The 22898-nt window shown below is 42.5% G+C and overlaps 1 protein-coding gene across 2 annotated transcripts; it reads right to left on the bottom strand.

The window, feature by feature from the left end:
• Positions 1-1160: 1160 nt before the first annotated feature.
• On the bottom strand, positions 1161-22286 carry ALDH8A1 (aldehyde dehydrogenase 8 family member A1). 2 transcript variants are annotated; one of them, XM_019732776.3, is made up of 7 exons: positions 22086-22286; positions 17552-17699; positions 15985-16140; positions 14236-14385; positions 9794-10050; positions 8531-8692; positions 1161-2366 (listed from the first exon to the last, which is right to left on the bottom strand). In XM_019732776.3, exons 1-7 carry the CDS (start codon positions 22221-22223, stop codon positions 1914-1916), a joined length of 1464 nt encoding a protein of 487 aa, XP_019588335.1. In that variant the 5' UTR covers positions 22224-22286; the 3' UTR covers positions 1161-1913. The 2 variants fall into 2 exon arrangements, with proteins under 2 accessions (XP_019588335.1, XP_074189711.1); XM_074333610.2 differs by lacking the exon at positions 22086-22286 and adding an exon at positions 18415-18572.
• Between the last annotated feature and the right edge of the window lie 612 nt (positions 22287-22898).

Raw genomic sequence — 22898 nt, 5'->3', positions numbered from 1 at the left:
TGCCCAACAGCCCTCCCCCAGCCTTAGTTCCACATCCCAGAAGTACCCATTTTGAAATAGTTCTGGTTTTAAGTCTTCCATACCATGGAACCTGTCGCATCCCGCACGATGAGGGTTGTGGGGAGGGAGAAGGCGGGCGGTGCAGAGTGAAGAAAAGACAGTAGCCTTGAATAGAATGCAAAACAAGGAGCCAAGGGGAACAGTCTCAGGGACTGAACCCCGAATCAGGCCAATGTGTAGTTTTTACTGGTAAACTTCTAAAGAGGTAAAAGATTGTTAATCTCAAGATCTGTGTGTTGGTAGCCTGCTGGGTGTCTTTCCGAAAGTTCTCATTGTGTTCCAGCCTGAACTTTGCCTTCACAGACACACACACACACACACACACACACACACACACACAATCTCCAAGGAATCCATTGAAGGGGAGGGACCGATATAATTCCATCGGGTCTCAGTTTGCTGAGACTTCCCCTCAAAGGAGCTTTTCCTATATCTCTCCATTGGGCCTCAGTTTGCCGAGGCACGCCCTTGTGAAATCCTGGGAAGAGCGCAGGGGAACAAATGGTTTGGCAGCTGTAAGGCAACAAGAACCGACCCATATGTGTGTGCCTGTATTTCTGGCCTTATCAACTTCAGATAATATCTGTTAGGTTCCTACCACGAAACGGAATTTAGTATACTTCCCTACCTCCCAGCCCATCTGCATTTCACCTTCCAATTCTTGTGAGTTACATGAACATTTCAAGACCTCTAATTTTTAAGATTTCTAATGGTCACATGTATAACTTTAAGTAATATACGTAAATCCCTATTTCTTGATTCATCAACTTCTGACATTATCAACCTGGTCTCTATTTTGTTAGATGAGGAAAGTAGTTTACAGCCTATAGCCTTGGCCCCCACCCTTTCCTCTTCCCAACTTGCCGGCTGACTAATATCCTAGACAGAGCCCTGGGTTCAAACCTTCCTCTGCTTCATACCTTTCGTGTGACCTTGAGCATGCAACTTCATCTCTATAAACCTCAGTTTTCTCCTCTGACCACCAGGGGATCCAGAAAAAAAAAAGTGCTAGAAATACTTCTACTACTTAGTATAAGTCCACACTCCTAATAGGGTGGGGATGGGGAATAAAGAACAGTTCAAAAAGAAGGTGTATGCCATTCTGGTTGCTAAACTTGCTCTACATTTATTGTTTTCGTTAGGATTAGTAAATTGTAAATATAATCAAATCCATACACGAAGAATTGGAATTGATTTGACTGCACAGTAGGAATGGATCAAACTCTTCTTGTTCTAAGTTTCCTCCCAAAGTAGTAGCTGTATTCTTTTTCTTTGTCCTTACACAGAAATATTTAGTGGGACCTGCTATATGTGTTCTCTGATAAATTCCATGCTGTGTCTATCATTGACGTGCAAGGTCCCCTTGGGTAATAAGGTGCAGTCAATTACCAATCACCAATTCTACTGGCTGAGGAACAGGGAGATCATCTTGACAATCTTCCCAAAGGTAGGAAATCATGGTGATTTGTTTCTCTTTAGCTTTGTAGAGGTTTTTTGAACCACCCACTTGCAAATGGAAAAAAAAAAAATTCTGATTATCTGTGAATTTCCGAGAATTCAATCAAAATGATGATAAAAATCCTACGAAGACACAACATAGGAGGAGCTGGACAATTGTTTGGCTTCCTTTTTGCGTTTTCCTGTTCAGACGCATTCTCTTCTTTGCCTTCACCTTGAAAATAGACAGCGTCTCTTCACCAATGGGCAAAAATACTTACTGAGGATAGCCAGAGATAACCTCCTGCTAAGTCAAGACCGGGCTGGCACCTATGCCAGTATTTCCATTCACCACACTGGACGACTGATCATCTGCAACCAGGTATTGACCGTAATAGCTTCTCCATTGGCCAAGGTCAGTGTTTAACCGTGATGGTTTTGACTTCAGTGAAGAATTCATAAGAGTCCTTGGCTCCTTCTCTACCTACCCCGGAGCTCTTCATCCCTCCAAAAGGAAGGTTCAGCTCTCTGATGAGCCAGCAGTTGGTCCAGACCAAACCTGACTGCAACTTCTTAGCCACGCGGTGGACACGCCCCACGTTGCCTGACCACACTGTCGCTGCCAGCCCATATTTCACACTGTTGGCTCTTCTAATCACTTCCTCTTCGCTTTCAAAGGGGACAACACATGTCACTGGACCAAATATCTCTTCCTTCATGCAACAGGATTCGTCCTTAATGTCTGTTATCACAGTGGGAAGCATAAAATAGCCTGCCTGATTCCTTGGGGGGAGATTCAACTTATCCACTCCCTCACCACACAGAACTTGGGCCCCTTCGGCACGAGCTTTCTGGATGTAACTTCTGACCTGGGTGGATAAAAACCACGATTAGCAACATATTGCCATTTGGCTTAATACAAAGCAACAGGAAAGTCAATATTTTCAAATCATCTAGGAAAGATATATAAGGTCATTGCCAAGAAATCTAAGGTTGGTCATCTTATCACTCAGCTGCTAAGCCTGAGGGGCAGAAGTGCTCTAACCATCACTTGGGTAGTCAACCCTCATATGGAAAAGGAAAGAGTAATTTATGTAATATCTAAGCGCCAGGATTAAGTGCATTACACACATTCTCACTTAATTCTTTCAAAACTCTATGCATTGTTATCCCCTACATGCTGATGATATAATTGAGCCTCAGAAAGGGTAAACATTTCACAACTAATAGACAGGAAAGCTAGAATTCACTCTCAAGCATATTCAATAGTTAAATACACAAAAGAATATTTTTGCACTGTTGGGGGGTGGTAGGGACTATGTCCATTGCAGAAAGTGGGACGTTGAATGGTGTATAAGATTTAATTAAAGGCCAGGATATATCGGAGCTTCTAGAACAAAGAATTTCTAATTCTTAGCCTCATTACTGATTATATTCTGAAACTATATCTCGGTAATATAACACAGCTAACCACAATGGGAAATAAATTATGTAACAAGTTAACTCAGTGACTCACAGACAATGAGAGATGTTAATTAATAATGGGTGTAGAAATGATTCTATAATAATGATATGTGGAAATATTGTTGAAGTCACAAAGATACATGATTCCACCCCTGAGGAGTATTTATTATAAGCATAGGAGAAGTACAAAAACAATCCTCAAAAGTAAAAGTATAGACCAACAGTCAAGCAGTACATCAAAAGCAAGGTAAATTTTAAAACGACGTTATGGAATCCTACTTATCATTTATTGTCCGAATATTTTGCCCCAGTATTAGCTCAGTACTCCACAGTAGAACTATATTCAGTATAGAGCTATATAATTGCCATGCAAAAATTTTAAAAAGATGATGTTATTTTATTATTAAGTGTGCTTCAATTGGTAGAACGCTTAGTAAAGCCGTGAAGTCAAAGACTTTTTAAAAATAGAACATTTGGTACAGCTTTATATTCCCCTCTGCTCCACACTGCCTCCCACCACAGCACCATGATCTCAAAGCTTTCCCAGAAAAACCCTAGCCTCCTTTGTGGGTAGAGACTAAAATAGGTCTGGACTTCTCTTTCCCCCTAGGCTCTTGCTCCTTTTGAAACAACTCACCCACATTAATTAAAAGATGCCAAATGCAGCGTCCTGTGTGAACAAAGGAAGTCCGCGGAAGATCTCAGAGGCCCCCGCTGGAGGCGGTGCCAGGCTCCAATGGTGCAAAGGCTGTTCTGGCTTTAAATTATCACATCTAAATGGAATTACATGTTTATCGCTTAAAAGCTCTTGGGATAATCAAGTATGAAGGGAAGTATCAGTTTTCAAAATGTGAACTTATCAACATATTTCATGTATAAGGTGACACATACTAAACTGAATTTATTTTCTAGAGGAAGTGTCACTGGATGATAGAAGGGTGTCTACACTAGCAGCTCAGGAACTGAGATTTTCAGTAAAATCTGAGGGGGGAAAAGCAACCCTTGTGACTGGTAATGTGCTATAAAATGTAACGAATTGTTATTATAAAACTTTTGTGTGGGAGCTTTGCACATAAAACCAGAGCCCAGGGAAGAGTGGGCTGGGGAGCCCAACTGTGTTCAAATTACTTATGAGATAAGAGATTTTAAGTGCTCTGTGCCTCCGTTTCCTCATCTGAAAAATAACATTGCCACCTAGTCATAGGATTAAATCATATAAGAGGTGTAAAACATTTAGCATGATGTCTGGTACATAGTTAAGACTTTTGAATGTCAGCGGCTATTGTTGCTGTTGATGAAAATGATGAGTGATCTGACACTTACTAGCTAGGAGACTCGAGGGATGCCCCCCACTCAGTATGTCAGGTTTTTTTTGTGTGTTTTTTTTTTACCTGACAAAGATAGAAAACTACAAGAGTGGACCTTAGTTAGGGCTGGAGCCTGGCCCTACAGGTGGATGCACCTGTGAACTTCCCCTGGGTTTCTTCCAGCCGCATTGTAAACCCTCAAAACTTCTACCTCATTAGTTACTGGCATTTATGGGAAGAAAGGTGTATAGCCCAATTCTCCAGACAGCCAAGTGGGGAAGGAGTCAGAAGGGTAAAAAAAAGAAACTCTATGAAGTAGGCAAGGGGGTCTTTCCTTCATTCTTTGAGGACAGAATCACCTGCAATTTACTGTGCATCCCCGGCAGTCACTGGGCACCTGGAAAGTGACACGTCCACGTAGGAGCGTGCTTCATCTCTGTAAGTCACTGAGCCCTTTGCCGTCATACAGTAACTTTTACATATTCTAGTTGGAGTCTTCTGTCACTGCATCACTATCTATCATGACAATCACACAGAAGTAGGATGGACACAAAGACCCCAGACTCTGCAGGGCTAATTTGATGTGGAGAAGACACAGACATACTGCAGAAGAGACATGGAATTCAAAGATGGCAGATGGGCCCTCACTGGCACACAGCCCCCAAAGCTTTCTTGTGAAAGGCAGGGGGAAATGACCACCAGTGGAGTGTGTACACGGCCTGCTTGATCCCAGATGGTTTGACACACTGAACTGAAAAGAGTTGCAATTTGCAAAGGACAAGACAATGGGGAAACCAGGCTCTCCCTACATATCTTAGCCTGGCCTCAGATGAGAACTTGCTCGCTTGGTGAAACCCATGTGGGGAGCTGGGCAGAGGCAGAGGGAGACAGACCTGGGGTGTGGAGCCCCCCAGAACACCCCCAGAAGTGGGGTGTTTCTCCTGTCTGAGCACAGGTGCTAAGGGACACACACATGCTAAAGGAGGCCTCAGCTCTCACATACCCTCAACCCATTCTCATTCTGCAACGGGTAAGTTCCTGGGGTCCACCAGGGCAACCCCTGCCTGCCTAGGGGTCAGTGTTATTGGGTCCCAACTATCACCCTACTAAAAAGACAGCAATTTGGGTCTTCTCTGTGGAGTCACTCAAAGACAGGAAGTTTAAGGTGTGTAGTTGACTCTAGAGAAAAATTACAATATTTTATACTGAAATATTCTGATATTGTAACTTGCTAAATACTCTCTGTCCATTTTAGGGGTAATTAAAACTGCTGAGAATCACCAAAAACTAAATCGAAACAAAAACAAAAGTTTGAGAATTGGGAGGGTACCTGAATGCAATGCGAATATAGTATTTTCAACTAAATGTGTTATAATTTAAGTTTGGGTCCCTTTTTATAAGCTGGTTCTTGAGAAAGCAAAAACATTGTGGGGGGAAATGCAGACCTGCAGAAAATATTCCACTTGCCTCTTTATAGCAATGCTGTAAAAATTGCTAATGAATTTAGAAAATAAGCTGATCATTTAAAAAAAATTCTTAGTTGGCATTTAAGAAGTAGGATTTGTATAATATTGAGGTATTGAACACCCAGATTTATCCAAAAATTTTTAAGAAACTAGAATTGAATACGAATGCTGCCTGTGGCATAAGCTGAAATAACCAACGAAAAGATGAAGAGTTAAAGGAGAGTCTGAAGTGAAACCTAAAGGCTTGTATGTGTCCATATGGTCTCCTTATTGTTGCTGTTATTTAATGATCAGTGATACCAGATGCTTCATACTTGTGTTCAAGAGTTCAAGGAAAATGGAATTGTTAAGTTTATACTGTAACTAGAACACATGTTGTAGTGTTAATTCAATCATTCGCCCAACAAATCCTATGCACCCGCTATGGTCCAGGCACTTTTCTAGGGCCTCGGGATATAGCAGTGAACAAAACTGACCATGGAGCTTACACTCCAGCCAAAGAAAGATAGTCCATAAAGGAATAAATAATACATATTATATGTCATAAGAATCACAGAGGAAAATAAAGCATCGAAGAGGTAGAGGAAGTTCTGGGGGGTGCGATGTTGCACAGGGTGAGCAGGCGAGTTCTCCTTCAGACGATGACATTTGATCTAAGGCGAGAGCCAAGCAAATCTCTGAAGGATGAGCATTCCAGGCGGTGTGGGCAGCCAGAGCACAGGTCGAGAAGAAGGAGTGCTATTTTCAAGGAAGAAAAGGGAGGCTAGTGTGCAGCAGGGGAATGAGGGAGGGGAGGGCGACCTTGGTAATAGGGGACAGAGGTATCAGGGGACAGTCTGCCGGGTCATGTTAAAGTCTTAGGCTTGGCTGTGAACGCGATGAGGTATGACTGTACATAACATGCTACATCACAGCCAGTGATGAAATGACTGCTACTAGTGCCAGGTTTAACAAGTAGCTTGGCTAATCTGGAAATAGCAGCTTGGATACAGGACCCTCTTCAAAAGGCAACGTGTGAGCTCAGCACAACCAGGCTTTACGTCGACTCCTCTTGGATGTCATCAGGCTACTTCCCGTCATCATGGAGCATCTAATGGGCATCCACACGGTCAGATGCTGGCCTTGATTACTGCACTGAAAGGACCCAGGGCTTGGAAGAGAGGTCCTGTGCCCGTGTGGGGAAGAGCAACTCAGATGGCTAAGGGTGTTTGTTATTGGAAAGCAGAGATGCCTACAGGAGGGCCTGTTTTGGGGCTAGAACGATGGGGGGTGGGGAGCAAGCTAAAGAGAGGGCCACTGTGGGCAAGCAGGGATATGCTGAGCATCAAAAATATTGTGTCAAAGCCCACAGAAAAATCAGACACTTAGATTTGCTTCACTGATATATCTCCCCTCATTGGGTAAATTAAATAGTTACTATGGCCTCCAATAGAAGAAGTTGTTTTTCTGCTGATTTGAGATTACGAGAACTTAGAACCTCAGGTGAGTAATGAATTGCAAAGGGGACCTTAGCCTGCACAACAGCCTGAGCCGACTGCAAGATGCTCCTGGGAAGTTAACTTTTGCTCCACAGGAAGCATTCAGAACATGCTGAAGTTGTTTTTGACCAGTTGTTTGTATATGTTGGCAGGCAGGCAGGGAGCCCTGGTGTCCAGAACAGCCAAAGAAAGAGGATGAGGAAGCATCTTGCACCTGGTGACTCCTCGCTCCACAATGGGGGACATCCACAACTGTGGATCCAATGGGCATTCTGGGGACTGCTGCCTACATACCTGAAAACTTGCAGGTGAATTTGACTGGTGAAAAACAGCCATACTGGGCACTTCGCTTTAATAAATGATCACAAACTTCAAACCTCAATGAGCCCTGGGAGCTGCCCTGCTGACAACATGGTCACTTCAAAGTCCATTCTCTCTCCTGATCGCCTGCAAGACTGTGTCACACTTCCTCCTTCCTCCTGAAACCTCCAACACTTTCTCTCCTTCCCAACCTGCTGCCTATTTCACTGAGGATACAGAAAAATAAAAAGAGACCATCAAGCTACTATACCTTCCCACCTGTGAGCATCTGCGCTTCACAATAAGGTGAAGGTCAAGGTTAAAATGTGGTGCGTCTGCCAAATCTGCACAGTGTCAGAGATTTCTACAAAGTTAAGTAAAGGCTCTGTCCCTTATCAGCTGACTGATGGAGACATATTTCCCTTGGTGGGCCTTCGTCACTGCAGCTGAAATCAAAGCGCTTGCAGCACCAAAAACTATGACACTTATTTTGGGAGTACTCACATCAGGTATAAATTAAAACAAACTTAAAGACCTAAACTCCATAAGCCACCCAGAGACCACCAATAGCTTCTCCCACCTAGGCCACCACTAACAAGTTGCTTGACGTCATTTGGATTGCATGTGCTGGCACTTCCAAATGCCATCTGCTATAAGCCAGAGGCAGAGCCCCATCCACCGGCAACATTTACCTATGGAAATTCTTGCCACCATTAATCCACATCATTCTTATTAGCTGACTCTTTAGGCTTTGAAATTTGCCTTTCTCTCTCTTCTAATGGTCTCTCCCATGCTGACTTCTCAAGTGCATTCATTTCACATAGATGCTGCCTTAACCTGCACTACATTTGCATATTCGTAGCCAACATTTTTAGACTCTGTGTCTGGAGACAATTTTCCACAGGTTATAATTTTTCAAAAACAGGGCAGTAATTGACAATATTTCAAGGCACGGATATGTGCTATGCCTTGCATGGAGCTTCTCTCCAAATAATTGGCATGGCAGAGATTTACTTACTTTCTCCAAATGAGCTTTACTTATCAGAGCTCCCATGCTGGCTGACGGATCCGAGGGAACGCCAACTTTCCACTTTCTGGTAGCTTCCACAAACCTCTTTAAGAAATCACTATAGATACTCTTCTGGACAAAGATCCTGCTGGTACAGAGACAGATTTCACCCTGCCAAGAATGACACATGAGGACAGACGAGAATTAAGGGCACACTCCATGAGTAGATCACACTGCACTTCTGAGCACCTGCCATAATATATATAAATATGTATATTTCTAAACCACTTTCTCTACTGTGAGAATTACTGTGAGAGAAATCATTACAATTATAATGATTATAAAAATAATTATTGTAAAAAATGTTTTTCATTCTACATTCACAAAAACCCAACTGTCATTTCCATAATTTACAGGTAAAGAAATGAAGGTTCAAAAGGTGATGCAAATTATTCAAATGAGGTAAATAAAGATATATCTTATTCCATTCATCTTTCCTTCTATAGAAGTTCTAACTCTTTGGCTTAAGTCTTTGCTTTCTGCTAAAACATTTTTTAAATACACCCTTTGGAGAAAATCATTTAGTATTCATGCACACCTGTGCCATTCTAGGCTCTATCCCGGGTGTTGACATTAAAATGCTGCAAAGAAGCAGGCACAGCTGTCCTCTTCATGAAGCTCACAGTCTAACACATCTGATCCCATGTTCTTAGCCCTTTGGGATGCCACAGCCTTGAAGACTCTGATGAAAGGTATGGATCCCAGGAAAAGATCTGTTACAGTTTCAGGAGATGCAAAGTTTCCCTGAAGCTCATCCATGATTCTCAGGTAAGAAACCAGCTCTAGACTAGTTTGGGAATTTATTTCTAAGTATGAGAATGCATTTGGGGTGTTTTGGGAAGGAGAATAATTAGAGATAGGATGTTTAGACAGCAAGAAGAGACTGGGGGCAACTCTATGAATACAAGAAGGCAGAAGCAAACATCAGTCATTTTGCCCATGGCTGGTCCCTGATAAAAGTTGTGTAACTCAAGAAGACAAGCTTGCTGAACCGAAGCTGAGACTCTACAAGGCAATGGATTGACACTGACACTGAACAGATAGTCAGTGGAATAACACAATGTAATAATTCTTCTTCCACTGAAATAACACTGGGTTGACCTACTCACTCCTGAATTTGCCCTGTGATAAAACAGATCCAGTGTGACAGGGCCACAGGGTTAAAAAAGAAAAACAAACAAACAAACAAACAAAAACAGGCAGAGGACATACTTGGTTGGCAAAGCTGGACCTGACAGTGGTTGGAACACACTCCTCCAGGTTTGCGTCCTCAAAGATAATGGCAGGATTCTTGCCCCCCAGCTCCAGGGAGAGCTTCTTGCAGTGGGGAGCGCTCAGCTGTGTGATCCTCTCAGCCGTGGGCTGGCTCCCAGTGAAGGAGATGAGGGGCACCTCGGGATGGGACACCAGGGCCTCACCTACCCTGGGCCCTGTTCCAAACACAATATTTACCACACCGGGTGGAACACCTGCATGGGAAACAGTGTCCGTTACAGCAATTCTTCTCAGTATGTTGAGGACTTTAGGTTACATGGAGATTCTCCTTGAAAGCCCAATAGCTTGCATGGAGGTGGGAGTAAATTCTTATAGCTGTCTCCAGTTTAATAGCAAGGCAAAGACTGCAGTGTCACCTCTGCCTAGAGCACACCCTAGGTGGGATTTCTGTGGGTGCTTTGCCCTAGAAAAATGCACAGTAGCACATTCTATGTAATTCATTCCATAAAATGGACTCGGGCTGAGGAGGCAGAGATATTCTCAGGCAGGTCAAGCCCTGTGAGGGAGGAGAGCCCTGCTCCAAACTGGCATCCAGGAGTCACAGCTGAGTGTGAAAATGTTAAATAGAGGAGAGAGTAAATGCTGCAAAATCCAGAGATGAGGTTGACTATTGTGGCCCAGAGGAGTGAAGGAAGGCCCTCCAGGAAGGTAAGTTTTGAGTTGAAGGTCCTGTGCCCCATGATATAGATGCACCATTATACTCCAGGTCTGACTTAAGGGACCAAAAACACCCAATAATAGATGCTCCAGTCTTTTCTATCACAAGTCCCTATTGCCCTATGTCTGTATGTATTTCCTCACATGTTTTGTGGATTGACATGTTTACTACCTACCTACCACCAGAAGGTATACTAGCTAAGGGGAGAAATAATATCCGTGTGTCGCTCTCCATGGAGTATCCCCTGCACACAGCCGAGTTTACCACATGGAATACCAGTAAATGCTCACTCACATTTACTGGGTGCTTACTGTGGGTCAGTCATTGCTGTGAGTGGTTTATACCCTTTAAACCCCTCAACAATTCTATTAGATAGGTAGTATTACATCCTCAGGAGAAAATTGAGGCAAAGTAAGGGTAAGTGACAATAGTAAGAGGCAAAACTGGGTGTAGAAGATTAAGAAATAGTAATTGTTAAGTAAACAGAGGAAGTAATATTTAGTGTACATTATCCACATTGGGAATGGTTCTGGACTTTGGGAAGCTTTAAGTGTCCAGAAAGAAAATCTATGTGCAATGACAGTTTTTAGTGTTTGCCTGGAGGTAGTTGAGTTTATTCCCGCTGTTTCTTCAGTCTTGAACTACAGAAAGGGCAGAAATCCTCTCTTGTATAAGGTTTCTGAGCTACGTCCCTGCTCCTAGCATGTTTCCTTTGTTCCACGTTAGACATTCTCTCCATAGAAACATACTCTCTTGGATTAAAACCATCTGTTCCAGAATCTACTTTTATAATGTAAATAATAATTTTGCATTGACGGTCCATTATCATCCAAAACACCTTCCCGTAGAGCCACAGCCTTAGCCCCATCGTCTTGAAGGCACAACCAAGGCCCCATTCAGGTGAGTCCCCGAGGAGACAGGTGAGAAGACTCAATGAATCATGATGGCGTCTGGAACAAACCTCACTCCTACACTCAGTGTGCACACTTGCTGAGATCCAGCTTCAGGCAGTCCTGGATCCTAAGTCACTACCGGATGAGAGTGGGCACACAGTCCAGCACCATGTGAGAGCAGCTCTGGTTGGGGCAAAGGCCGTGTTTGGGGAGAGGCCTCCCTGTGGCTGACGGGAGGAAAGGAAGGACAAGTTCCCCACCATTTCCAGATGGGACCCTGCATCTCCATAAACTATCAGGCATGTGGGTATTTGTCTGATATTTGGATAAGAGTTGGGGGCAGGAGAAGGTGGACTCTTGGGCTATATAAATCCTGAAGGCAAACAGTGAACCAAATCACTTGTAATGTTTACAGTAGCATTTTATCAAAGAGTGAGAGAAAACAGAAACACCACATATTTATCACCACAGGAAAATGAGCTTGTTTCAGCGGGCTCATGGCCTTCTACACAATGGCATAAACATTTTGTCACATTTCCTTGAGCTCTGATGGTAATACATTAAGAGCTATGTACTGGTCATTATTTCTCAGTACCATTTTGTCACTTGATCAAGACATTAATGAAAAATGTTTAGAGATATCTGAGCTCTACCCTTAAGAGAGTCTAGTTATAAGAGAAGAGAGGCAGTGTAATCAACAAATAACAATTTGGCAAAACTCAGGATGGGTGCTAACAGACAATGAAGGGAACAAAAGCCCTCCAAAGCTAGGATATGGAAGGGTGACAAGTTTGAACTTAAATAGAGCAGAACAAAAACTAATAGGTAGGGCCAAAAAACCTGTCAGTGGATCCTCCAGGAATGGGGCAAATAATTGGTGCCCCCAGAAAGAAAACGAATATTCTAGGACTCCTAAAGGGGTCTTCACTGCATACTTTTAGAAATGACTTTATTTCAAAGAAAGGTCATCCGCCAAGTTCAAGTCTGTTTGAACCTTCAGGACCAGAGGAGCTGGCTCTTTAAATGTCCTGTTAGCTTTCTTTTCCCTACTATTGGAAAGTTTCTCTCACAATGCTCTAAAGCAAGGTTATGTAAATGTGATTCAGGCCTCCTCCAATCCTAGTGCAGAAACTGAGAGTTTAGACAGGTGCAAGCTGAGCATCGTTCTCTCAGTGTTTGTCAGAGGAGGAAAGTTTGGCAAAGCTAGCCTGGGGAGGGGAGGCGTGGAGGACCATCTTGACATCATAAGCTTAGTCATGCACAAAAAATTTAGACCAATGCTGTGCAAATGGATAGAAAATAAAGCTTTCATGCAGACCAAGTACTGGGTGTACAAATGGGGAGAGTGGTTAGGAAAGAGAAATCATCACAGATCAAGAAGTGGTTCATTTTAGGAGCGTGTTCTCTGGACTACATCTCTGCACCACCCTCCCCACCTCCATGGCACCCTCCCCAGAACAGATGAAAGCAGAGGTTAGACCCATTCCTACCTCACTCAAGGGAACCTACAGTCCAAAGGCAGGAAAGAAATGCCTCAGACCTTTGCAGACACTAGAGACTCAGTTTTGTAAAGAATGGGATTAGAATCTGATCCCTTGTGTAAAGGACAAATGGCACATGCTGGGTCATAAGACAGGTAGGCACATCCTCCGGAGGCCTAGGGCATCCTCAGACATCATCCCAAAGACCTCAGCTGGGAGGCCTCATTCCTCTGTAGGATACAAGGGAAATGGGCAACCAAATCAGGGCCAGAAGCCCCAGTGCTCTTCCCTAAGTAGGCATGGTTTAACCTGCCATCTAAATCCTGGAGTAAAGAACTGATTCAGCTTTCCTGGAAGCCAATGTGTATGTTTTTGCTTCAAGAGAAAAGGTATCCAGGAGCAAGAGATACCTCAATGGACATGGGTAAGCCCAGCAGTACCTTCTCTGTGGACTTGAAGGAAGCAGGCACAGCAGAGATCAACAGAGCCAGAAAGACGGCCCCTTCCTGCCACCCACCCATCACTCCAGCCCAGGCTGTGAGGAGACATGAGCTGAGGGACCCAACAGCAAGGGGTTTCCTCATGGGGTATAAGCTAGGGCCTCCTGCCTATTACCTTCCAACCTGGGTGCAGTGCCAGGCTGAACACCTTGAAACTAAACCAGGAATGTACCCTGAATGTGGCCATTACCATATTAGCAGAAAGAGAAGCTATTAGGTGGATGCAAAAGTAATTGTGGTTTAAAAGGTTAAAAATAATTGCAAAAGCCACAATTACTTTTGCACCAACCTAATATATTATATCAGCACACGAGTAGTGGTTCCACATGCAGGGAATACTGAAGGATGTATATTCAAATCTCTTAAAAATGGGCTATTTCTGTCGGTATTCTACAGCTACACAAACCAGAGAAGCACTTAGCAATATTCTTAGCAATTTTCATCAAGGTTAACTTGTGCTTCATACATAAGATTTAACTTCAAGACACTCCCTGGAGCAGGCTGGTGCCTGATTTATTCAGGTTCTTTAAGCCTTTCTTTTCCTATTGTGTGCCCACTGCTCTGCCAGCCGACCTCTACAGGGAGGAACTATCGTGCAGTCGCACCGTTCTGGGGTTGAATAGAGAAAGCCGTGTGAGGGAACCCCCATGGACAGAGGGGATTTCTCAGAAAAAGTTCAGGGAGACAAAAACCAAAAATGTCACTGGAATCTATTTTGCTGCTGAGCAGATTGCTCTCCAAAACCACTTTTCCAATGTCAGTCACCCGAAGGAGACTGAGCCTACAAAACGTACAGCTGGAAAGCCACTCGCTGCTGTGCCTCCCCCACCCTCTCACCCCTAATGACCTGCTTTGTCCAGGAGTTTGCACATCATCCACGCGGTCACCGAAGTCATCTCGCTGGGCTTGGCTATCACAGTATTGCCAGCAGCGATCGCGGGCGCTATCTTCCAGGTCAGCAAGTAGAGGGGCAAATTCCAGGGACTGATCAGACCAGCTAACAGAGGAGAGCAGACGCAGGGCCAACAGTGACAATCAAAGCAAACTGGCCTGGGGGGGTTATTGAGACGCAACTCCTTCATGCCGCATGACACTGAAGCTCCTAAAACCCTAAACTTTGCTTATTTGAGGCCAATTGCAGGGAAATCATTCTAAAACGTACTACAAGCAACTGTGCCTTTTACAACTATAATCAACACAGTTTACTCTTTTCTTGATGACTTACAAAATATTTATGAACAACAGCAGTGTAAGTTCCTGAGCTGAAAGGCTGCCACATCCCTCTATCCGGTTCCAGGATGGGATGACTTTTGAGATTTATGGACTGATTTTTGTTTCAACGTCTCCCTCCTCAGCATTAAACTGCCGGCTACTATTTCTTCAAAGCTTTTCCATCTGTTTCTAATCTGTTGTGGATTGAGACATAAAATCTCAAGCTTTTTAGAATTATTTGTAAAATCAGAGCACAAAGTTTCTGAGACTGGGGAATCCATTTTATCTAGCCAGAGTATTTTTGCATAAAAAAATTCTCTCTATGTTCTCACTTGTATCCTGATCAGATAAGGTTTGCTGGATAAGTAACAGAACCAACATCGAGAGTGTTGTCTCCATATAATATTCTGAAACCGTCCAGGCTTCCGACCATATAACACATATAAATAATATCTACCTTATGAATAAGTAAATGGATTCCACTTATTTTATAATCTGCCCTTAAGTCTGTGCTATAAAAATAAACGTAATTTATATTATTACATTTCCCATTGAAAAATCTTTCCTTTAGGTGGTAACTATTATTTTGCAGCATAATGTATTAGCATACTTCTTAGGAGGATGTTTTAGCTGTCCATAATGCCTTGAAAATACCATTTCCAAAGGGCTCAAATAATCAAAGTGGTAAAAATGTCCCATTTTCTTTCCTTTTAACTTATATTCTTTTATCCTGTCCTAAAATGTAACTAGTAAAATATAAACAGGGTTGATTTTTTTTTTTTCTCAGAGGAAACAATGACATCTAGTGGATATGTTGAGTCATTACAGATACTTATATGTCCTCAAAGGGCAGGAAGCAAAGAAATTAATGCGGGAAGCAGATAATTCAGTCAAGGTTTATTCACGTACCTGGCACTGCTCTAAGAGCATTACATTTATTAATTTATTTAATTTACATAAAAATATGTAAATACAAAATTAAACTATTCTCCCAGTTTTTCAGATAAGAATACTGAAGCACACAAATGTTACGTAATTTGCCCCACACATATCTAAAAATCCATGGTCTTAACCACAACACTGTCTGGAAATATACTTTTTTTTTTTTAATTACAAAGGAAAATAATTTTGGCTTGAATTTACTCTCAGTGTCATTCTTTTCCCTGTGCTTTCCCAAGAACACTGTCCCAGGAATAAGTAGGGACCTTCGCACAAAGAAAATAAACTAGAAATCGATGTTTTTAAGGCCAACTATGTTCCAGTCAAGTAGAAAACAATCACCTCCTTCCTTTTCTTTCGTCTGTTCTTTTCGAACAATTCTACAGAAATGACCCAGCATCTCTATGTGCAATTGTGGCCCAGGCTTTCACTGCACAGCACCTACCGATCCCCACAGGGGCCCGCACAGTGTAGTGCAGACAGCCCATGTGGTCCATCTGTGTGCACTCTGACGTGTGGTGCAGGATGGAGGAGGCAAAGAACCGGAAGTTCTGGACAGACCGGGGAATGTCCATGGTTCTCGCCAGTGTTACGGTTTTCCCTGTAAGAAGCCAACAAGAGAAAGCACTGTCAGTGTATTTCACCATGGACAGTGGAGACACTACGACACACGCACCTCAGCTCATACTGAAGTAGCCTCTGCTCCTTCCAGTCTCGGCCAGGTACTCTTGGAATATACAGCGCGTTGATCATGGTTTGATAAAACCACAAAATAAGTGGATATGAGGTTATAAGAGGAGGTGGCGGGATTAAATTTGAGTCAAATGATCTTTGCTTTGTGAACTGAACAATTCGTAGGAAGCATCATGAATTTGCCAGATGCTACCACTTCACTCACACCAGCTCTTTCAACTCAAAATCACACACTTTGTACATGCAGCAAAGGGGTTGGAACCGTGGGTGTTAAAGCAGCTGTATTTGCACATCACAAAAAACCACTTTGACAAACACGTGATGTATATGAAATGTGCCCACAACACATGGCAAGTCATTCAGATGGACGCATGGCAGAACAACTGATGGGAACAGGACACTGTGTGGCACTTGATCACCCATCACGTGTCACATACACATCCCAGCTCCGGGATTGAACAAAAAGAGACACCTAAGCTCACCTGGATTGTTAGTTATCTTTAGTGATGCAGGGAGACAGCAGTGTCAGGAGAACCAGCAGGAAACATGTTCCTTTTAAGGGCTTAGAATCAGGCTGTTTCCTAACTTGAGGCTGGTTTACAGCGTGCATTATAATTTTAAAATGTCTTGGCTTTTCCTAACAGATATTATTGCAAAGTTCTCCAGACATTTACTTCATTATCCTCACGTCTGGGAATGAGAAAAAAAAAATGGAAATAGTTTTGGGAGTGGAATAGTGACACCTCAGATATCTTTCTAAATAACTTGACTCTTCAAATAACTTGCTCTTCAGATTGCCTTTCCTTGGAAATTCTCCACTTAGAATTGGTGGTGGAAGATCACATGATCAACCCTACGTTTTCCTCTCTCCCCAGATCCATGCCCTTTGACATACATCTTTGCAGTTCCTTCCACCAAAGAGTGTATATATTTCCCTGCCCCTTGAACTTGGGTTCAGCGGTGACCCGCTTTAGCCATGGGAATGAGCAAGCCTCCGCCTTCAGAGGGCTTGGGGGGTTTTGCTTTCCACTTCTGCCTCTGCTATGAAAAGAGTATGTGCCACCCAGCCTGATGGTCCCAGAAGGGATAACACGAAAACAGCGCCGCGTTCCATCCATTACAGTTAAGAAGCAAGAGACCACCTGACAAACTGGAAGGAGGGAATGAATCGCTCACATCTGAGTAATGGATCACCTTTCCATAAAGCATTTTGTAAGAGACAGCTGCACTCAAGCCCTGGCTCTGGGAGAGAGAGCCTGGAAGAAGAAAAGGAAAGAGGCCGGCAGAGTGGGCTCTCCAGACGCGCCAGCGGCTCTCACCTTGGTCCTTAGATTCTGCCTGGGCCAAGTCCTCCAGGGACATCTCCAGCAAGTCTGCCAGCCGGTGCAGCACCTGCGAGCGCTCCTGCGGGCTCCGGGACGACCAGCCTGGGAAGGCGGCTCTGGCAGCCTCCACCGCGGCCTCAATCTTGGAGGAGCAAAGAGGAGAGAGAGGGTCGCCTTGACACTTATTACCCAGGGGTCGGATGACTCCGGAACCCACAGGTCCATACACATCTTAATTTTTTTCTGACTAACTTCCCAGTGCTGAGTTACCCACAAAGTGGTGTTTATGTGAACCAGCAAAGCAGAAGCACCCCCAAAGAAACAACAAAAAAAAATGCTTTGTTTCAACCAAGATATTCAGAATGTGGTAATCAGATAATTAAAAAGGAAGCTACTTGAATTTTTGTTTTTTTCACACAGCAGCTCATGCTGGCTGCCGGCCACTCACGCTGGCCACCAGCCACTCCTGGCAGCACATGGTGACCTCTGCTGCTCATGACAGCACAGCTCCAGGGAGAGCCCTAGGCCACTTCGGGGTTAGGAGCATGGTGCTCCAAACACCTGAGCCACCAGGCCAGCCCTACTTGGATTTTAACAGATGTACATTTTCAATCATTTCAAAATACAGAATTTTGGGAATAGCAATATGAGAGATGAAAGTTAGCTGAGACGTGTAGAATCTCTATACCCCAGCTCTGACTTACCTGATAAAGTGTAAAATTTTGTTTGAAACCACATACTGTCATTCCCACTTGAAATGATCATATTAGTCATTTATTGACTAATTTTTACATGTAACAGAATACGAGGTCTGACAATTAAGTATACGAACTCATCTGAGAAAAAGTGCTACTTACATCATTGCTGAATATCACTATGGTCACCTTCGAAATACTCCCCTTGGGAAGCTATGCACTGATGCCAGCGCCTAGTCCACCCTTCAAAGCAACTTTGGAACTCTTTTTCTGGAATGGCCATCGAAGCTGTCTTCATATTACCCTTGATGTCCTGAATGTCATCAAAATATCTTCCTTTCAATATTTCCTTTATCTTTGGGTAAAGAAAGAAATCATTGGGAGCCAGATCAGGTGATGAGGGAGGGTGTTCCAATACAGTTATTTGTTTACTGGCTAAAACCTCTCTCACAGACAGTGCCCTGTGAGCTGGTGCATTGTGACGCAAGAGCTCCTTCGGGACCATTTCTGTGCACACCTTTCTCACGCCAAGATTTTCATTAAGATTTTCCTAACTGTTTCTCTATTGATGTTTACTTGGTCTGTTATGCGTCTCACAGCCAGCCAAAAATTTTGACGCACAATTTGACGAACTTTTGCAATGTTTTCGTCAGTTCTGCTCGTTACCGGCCACCCTGACCTCTCTTCATCAGTGACACAGTCTTTCCCCTCAGAAAAACTTTTCATCCATTTGTACACTGCTGTTTTCTTCATGGCATTATCCCTCAGGGACCAACATGTCCCTGATTTAACTTCCACTCTTGCCAAGTTTAACAAGACATTTTATGTTTGTTCATTGCTCTAATTCAAGCTCTGATATTTTTAGGGTGGCACACAAAAACATGCAACAGCAATAATGAACACCACTCAGCAAGACACCGCCACATGTCGACATGAACACAGCTGTGAGACACTGATACACCAAGGTTATGAAACCTTACGGAGCTGTTCGTACAGTGCTGCCAATGTAAGAGCATGGTGGCAAGTTCTCAGACTTAATTGTCAGACCTCGTATTGTAAATGCTTTACACAAATCATTTCATTTAACCCCGTTTAAAATTCTATAACATGAGTGTTGCTATGCCCATTTTACAGATGAAAAACTAAAGCACAGAGAGCTCAAGTAACTTGCCAGACAGAGATCACACAGCTAATAATTGGCAGAATCAGGATTCAAACCCAAGTCTTTGTGGTCCCAAGTCTACATGCTGGCCTGTTGTGGCCTAGCCACAGTGCCTGCCCCCTGCCTGTCTCTGCCCAATAGAAGAGACCTCTGTTGGGCAGACGGGTATCTGTGATTGAACAGACAACTTGGCAGCCTGGTTTTGGAGCTAAATCCAAAAGGAAATAATATATGGGAAGGTCTGAGCAAGGCCAATTCATGCAGGCAGAATGAATTTTTAGGTCATCTGCTGCTTTTCTCCTCTCTTAAGCAATGTGTAAGCAATGCCTTTTCGAGAGATAGCAAATCCATAGACTGCCTCACCCTCTCCTGCCTCACATGCCTGACAAACATTTATAATCATTCACAGCCTTTTCCTACCACAGGGCCACAGGCTCAGCCCCAGAATCCTTTTCTACAGGCTTCAGGCAACCACAGCTTATTTCTTGTATCACATGACCTGACAATTCAGCCACCCATGCTGCTGCTAGCCCTCTCATATAGAATCTGACCTACATTTTCTTTACGTGAACAAAGACATTTTCAGATGAGCCAAGGTAAGGTGTAAAACAATTCTCATCTTAATTAGATATTTCTGGAAATTTCTGGTTTCACTTCATAAAACTGAATTTCTGATATGGACCTGCAGACAGGATGAAGGTAAACATGTGTGTTTTAGTGAGCTCCACCCCGAGCTGCAGTCTCGCAGATGCCCTGCTGCGAACCAACCAGAGGAGGGTCCATTCCTACAGTTGTCAATGTAAAAATCCAATCTTTTCTGATGAACAGGTCCAGTCAGATTTTTTAAATTGTTTTATGTGAAATATCTTATGTCAATTTAATACAGAATACATGTTAATCTACTATACACAACAATGTTAGCAAAAGCTAATACTTCGAAAGCATTTACTATATGCCAGACACTAACGGTTTTAATATAAATCAGTAAATCAGCCTGTTTAATCCTCAGAACAACACTATGATGTAGATTATTATTATCCCCATTTTATAGATAAGGAGACTGAGGCATAAGGAGGTTCAGCTCTAAATCAAGACCCTAGGTACTAAGTGGTGAAGCTGGTCTTTGAAGCCAGGCTGTCTGACTCCAGTCTGTGCTTCTAACTGCAACGCTGTAATGCAAATGCTACCAGAAGTGTGTGTGTGTGTGTGTGTGTGTGTGTGTGTGTGTCCACTGATCTAAGCATCAGAGGTAAGAGAATTAGCATACTGTCCTCTGTAAAACAAGGATGATGATAGTCTAAATTTTAGATTATGACTCATGTTTGAGACCATTCATATTAAAGGGCTTAGTGAATGCAAAGTAAAGAGCAAAAACTAAATTAATGGGAACCACTGTTAGAGCACCAGCAGCTCTTTCTGTGAGTGATTTTTTTGGGAAATTGGGCTTATAGTTTCTATGGTGACCATATTATTCAAGCCAGAAAAAAAGGGGGGATTTATGGGATCAGATAGACTATTTGCAAGCTAGATTGCTGAGAAATCCAAAATATCTAATCCTCTACTAGCAGGAACATCCATAACTCGAAAATGCACGAACCATAAGCTGCAGAAAATATTTCAACTGAATTTGGCATATTTTTCATTTTTAACTTCAGTTTGGAAAACACTCTGAGATAAGGAGGATTGGAAAACACAAAGCTGGATTCCTCACATCTATCTTAGGTCATTTGAAACAAACAAAACTATGGGTAACAGTTTAACTAACAAATTAGTCAATACTTGCAAACTTTAATCCACAAGGTTTTTTCTTTTTCTTTAACGCAAGACAGATTTAAAATATTATTAACAACAGAAAAATACTAGCTTAGTTCTTCCCAAAAAAATTGCATATAATACTTATTTATATATGAAGGCTACAATTATCTCTTAAATAATCTGGTTCTTTGTATCGTAAAAAATAAATTAAAATCCACTGGGCATTAGATGAGTACACATTGCATCAGCCACATTTATCACTCCAGGCATATTTATATTCTCAGTGCAATAATTGATAACTAATCCAATAGATCACAAAATTCTTCAAATAAAAGTGATGTGGATCACTAAAAATGTTTAATGTGTGTGACATTAAGCATTTGAATAAGAAAAGGCTGTTATAAAATTTAACTCCAAAAATGTATGGGAATTTAATTTTGAATTTCACCACTAAAACGATCAACTTTGCTTTAGTAGGTATTTTGAAGAAATATCACGAATTATTAGAGGATAATCTCAAGTAAATCAATAGTTTTAAAAATTTTTTAGACATCCACGGGTACAGTGGCAAATTTAGGCAACACTTGGCAGAGAAGAAGGGGCACTTAATGCTGATAATTGTTACGAATAATACTTTTTTTACTAGACACTTACTAAGCAATGTCTGAGAATTGTGGCTGTTTGTGAAGTTGCCTAACTTAATCACTTGCTTCAACATATCATGACCTGAGATTTGCTCCATGTACCATATATGTCGAGTTACAAAGCAAACCTTCCTAGAACTAAAATCTGCCTGCTGCTAATGTTTGCCATTCTTCACCTTTTCCCAACCCCCTTTGTTTCTAGAAAATTAAGTTACACATAATTCACCAACATATTAAACACATTTCAGTCTTCTGTAAGTGGATATACTCACCTCTTCTTTTCCACTATTTGGCACTCTGCAGTACACCTCACCTGTAGATGGATCGTAAGAATCTATATATGAGTGAGAAGGTAAAAATTTTCCATCTATGAAGTTTTCCAGCATCAGAAGTGTCTTTGTTCCAGCCATAGTTAAGAGTACTCCTGCCTTTCTCCTTGACAATTGTTCAGTTAGGCTATCCCCACTTTTCCCTACTCCTGAATTAGTCTCCTCCTCATTTCCAGGCCCAAAGTTGTCATTTGCCAATCAGTGAAAGTGGGAGGTGACCTGACAGAGTATTCCAGTCTCCAAACTCTAGATGAAGAGAGTTCTCAAATATTTCAGACTTCTAGTACATTATAAGAAATAAATAACAATGTGTTAAACTATCATCAGCTTATCTGTTCATCGTACTTTAAAATTGTCAAAAAGTTTCTGTGTGTATATTGTTGGGTTCACACTGTAAACTATACATGACTCAAACACTGATTAAGTGCCAAGCCCTGAAGCAAGTCTTTCACATGAATTTACTCATTTATTCCACACAACAATCCTATGTAAAGTAAGTGTCATTACCTCCCTTCTTTTGTAGAAGAAATTGAGCCTCAGAGAGGTTAATTTGTCCAAAAGTACAGTTAGTAAGAAATGAACCTTAATCCTTTTTATGCTTTTCCCTTAACACATCGCTGCCCTCACCCCGCAGAGGTGATGGAAGACAGACTCTGTTTTTCCATTGCTCATCTGTTTCTCCTCACCTTGGATGCCTTCTCTCTAAACTTTCTCTCCATCCTGAAACCAGGGTTGCAGAGGGAGTGCCCATCTTCC

The sequence above is a fragment of the Rhinolophus sinicus genome, chromosome 2 (genome assembly GCF_057876585.1).
Source record: "Rhinolophus sinicus isolate RSI-liver-muscle chromosome 2, RSI-T2T, whole genome shotgun sequence".
Taxonomy (NCBI): Eukaryota; Metazoa; Chordata; class Mammalia; order Chiroptera; family Rhinolophidae; genus Rhinolophus; species Rhinolophus sinicus.
Note: the sequence above shows the minus strand (reverse complement) of the source record. Positions and strands in the feature narration are given on the sequence as shown.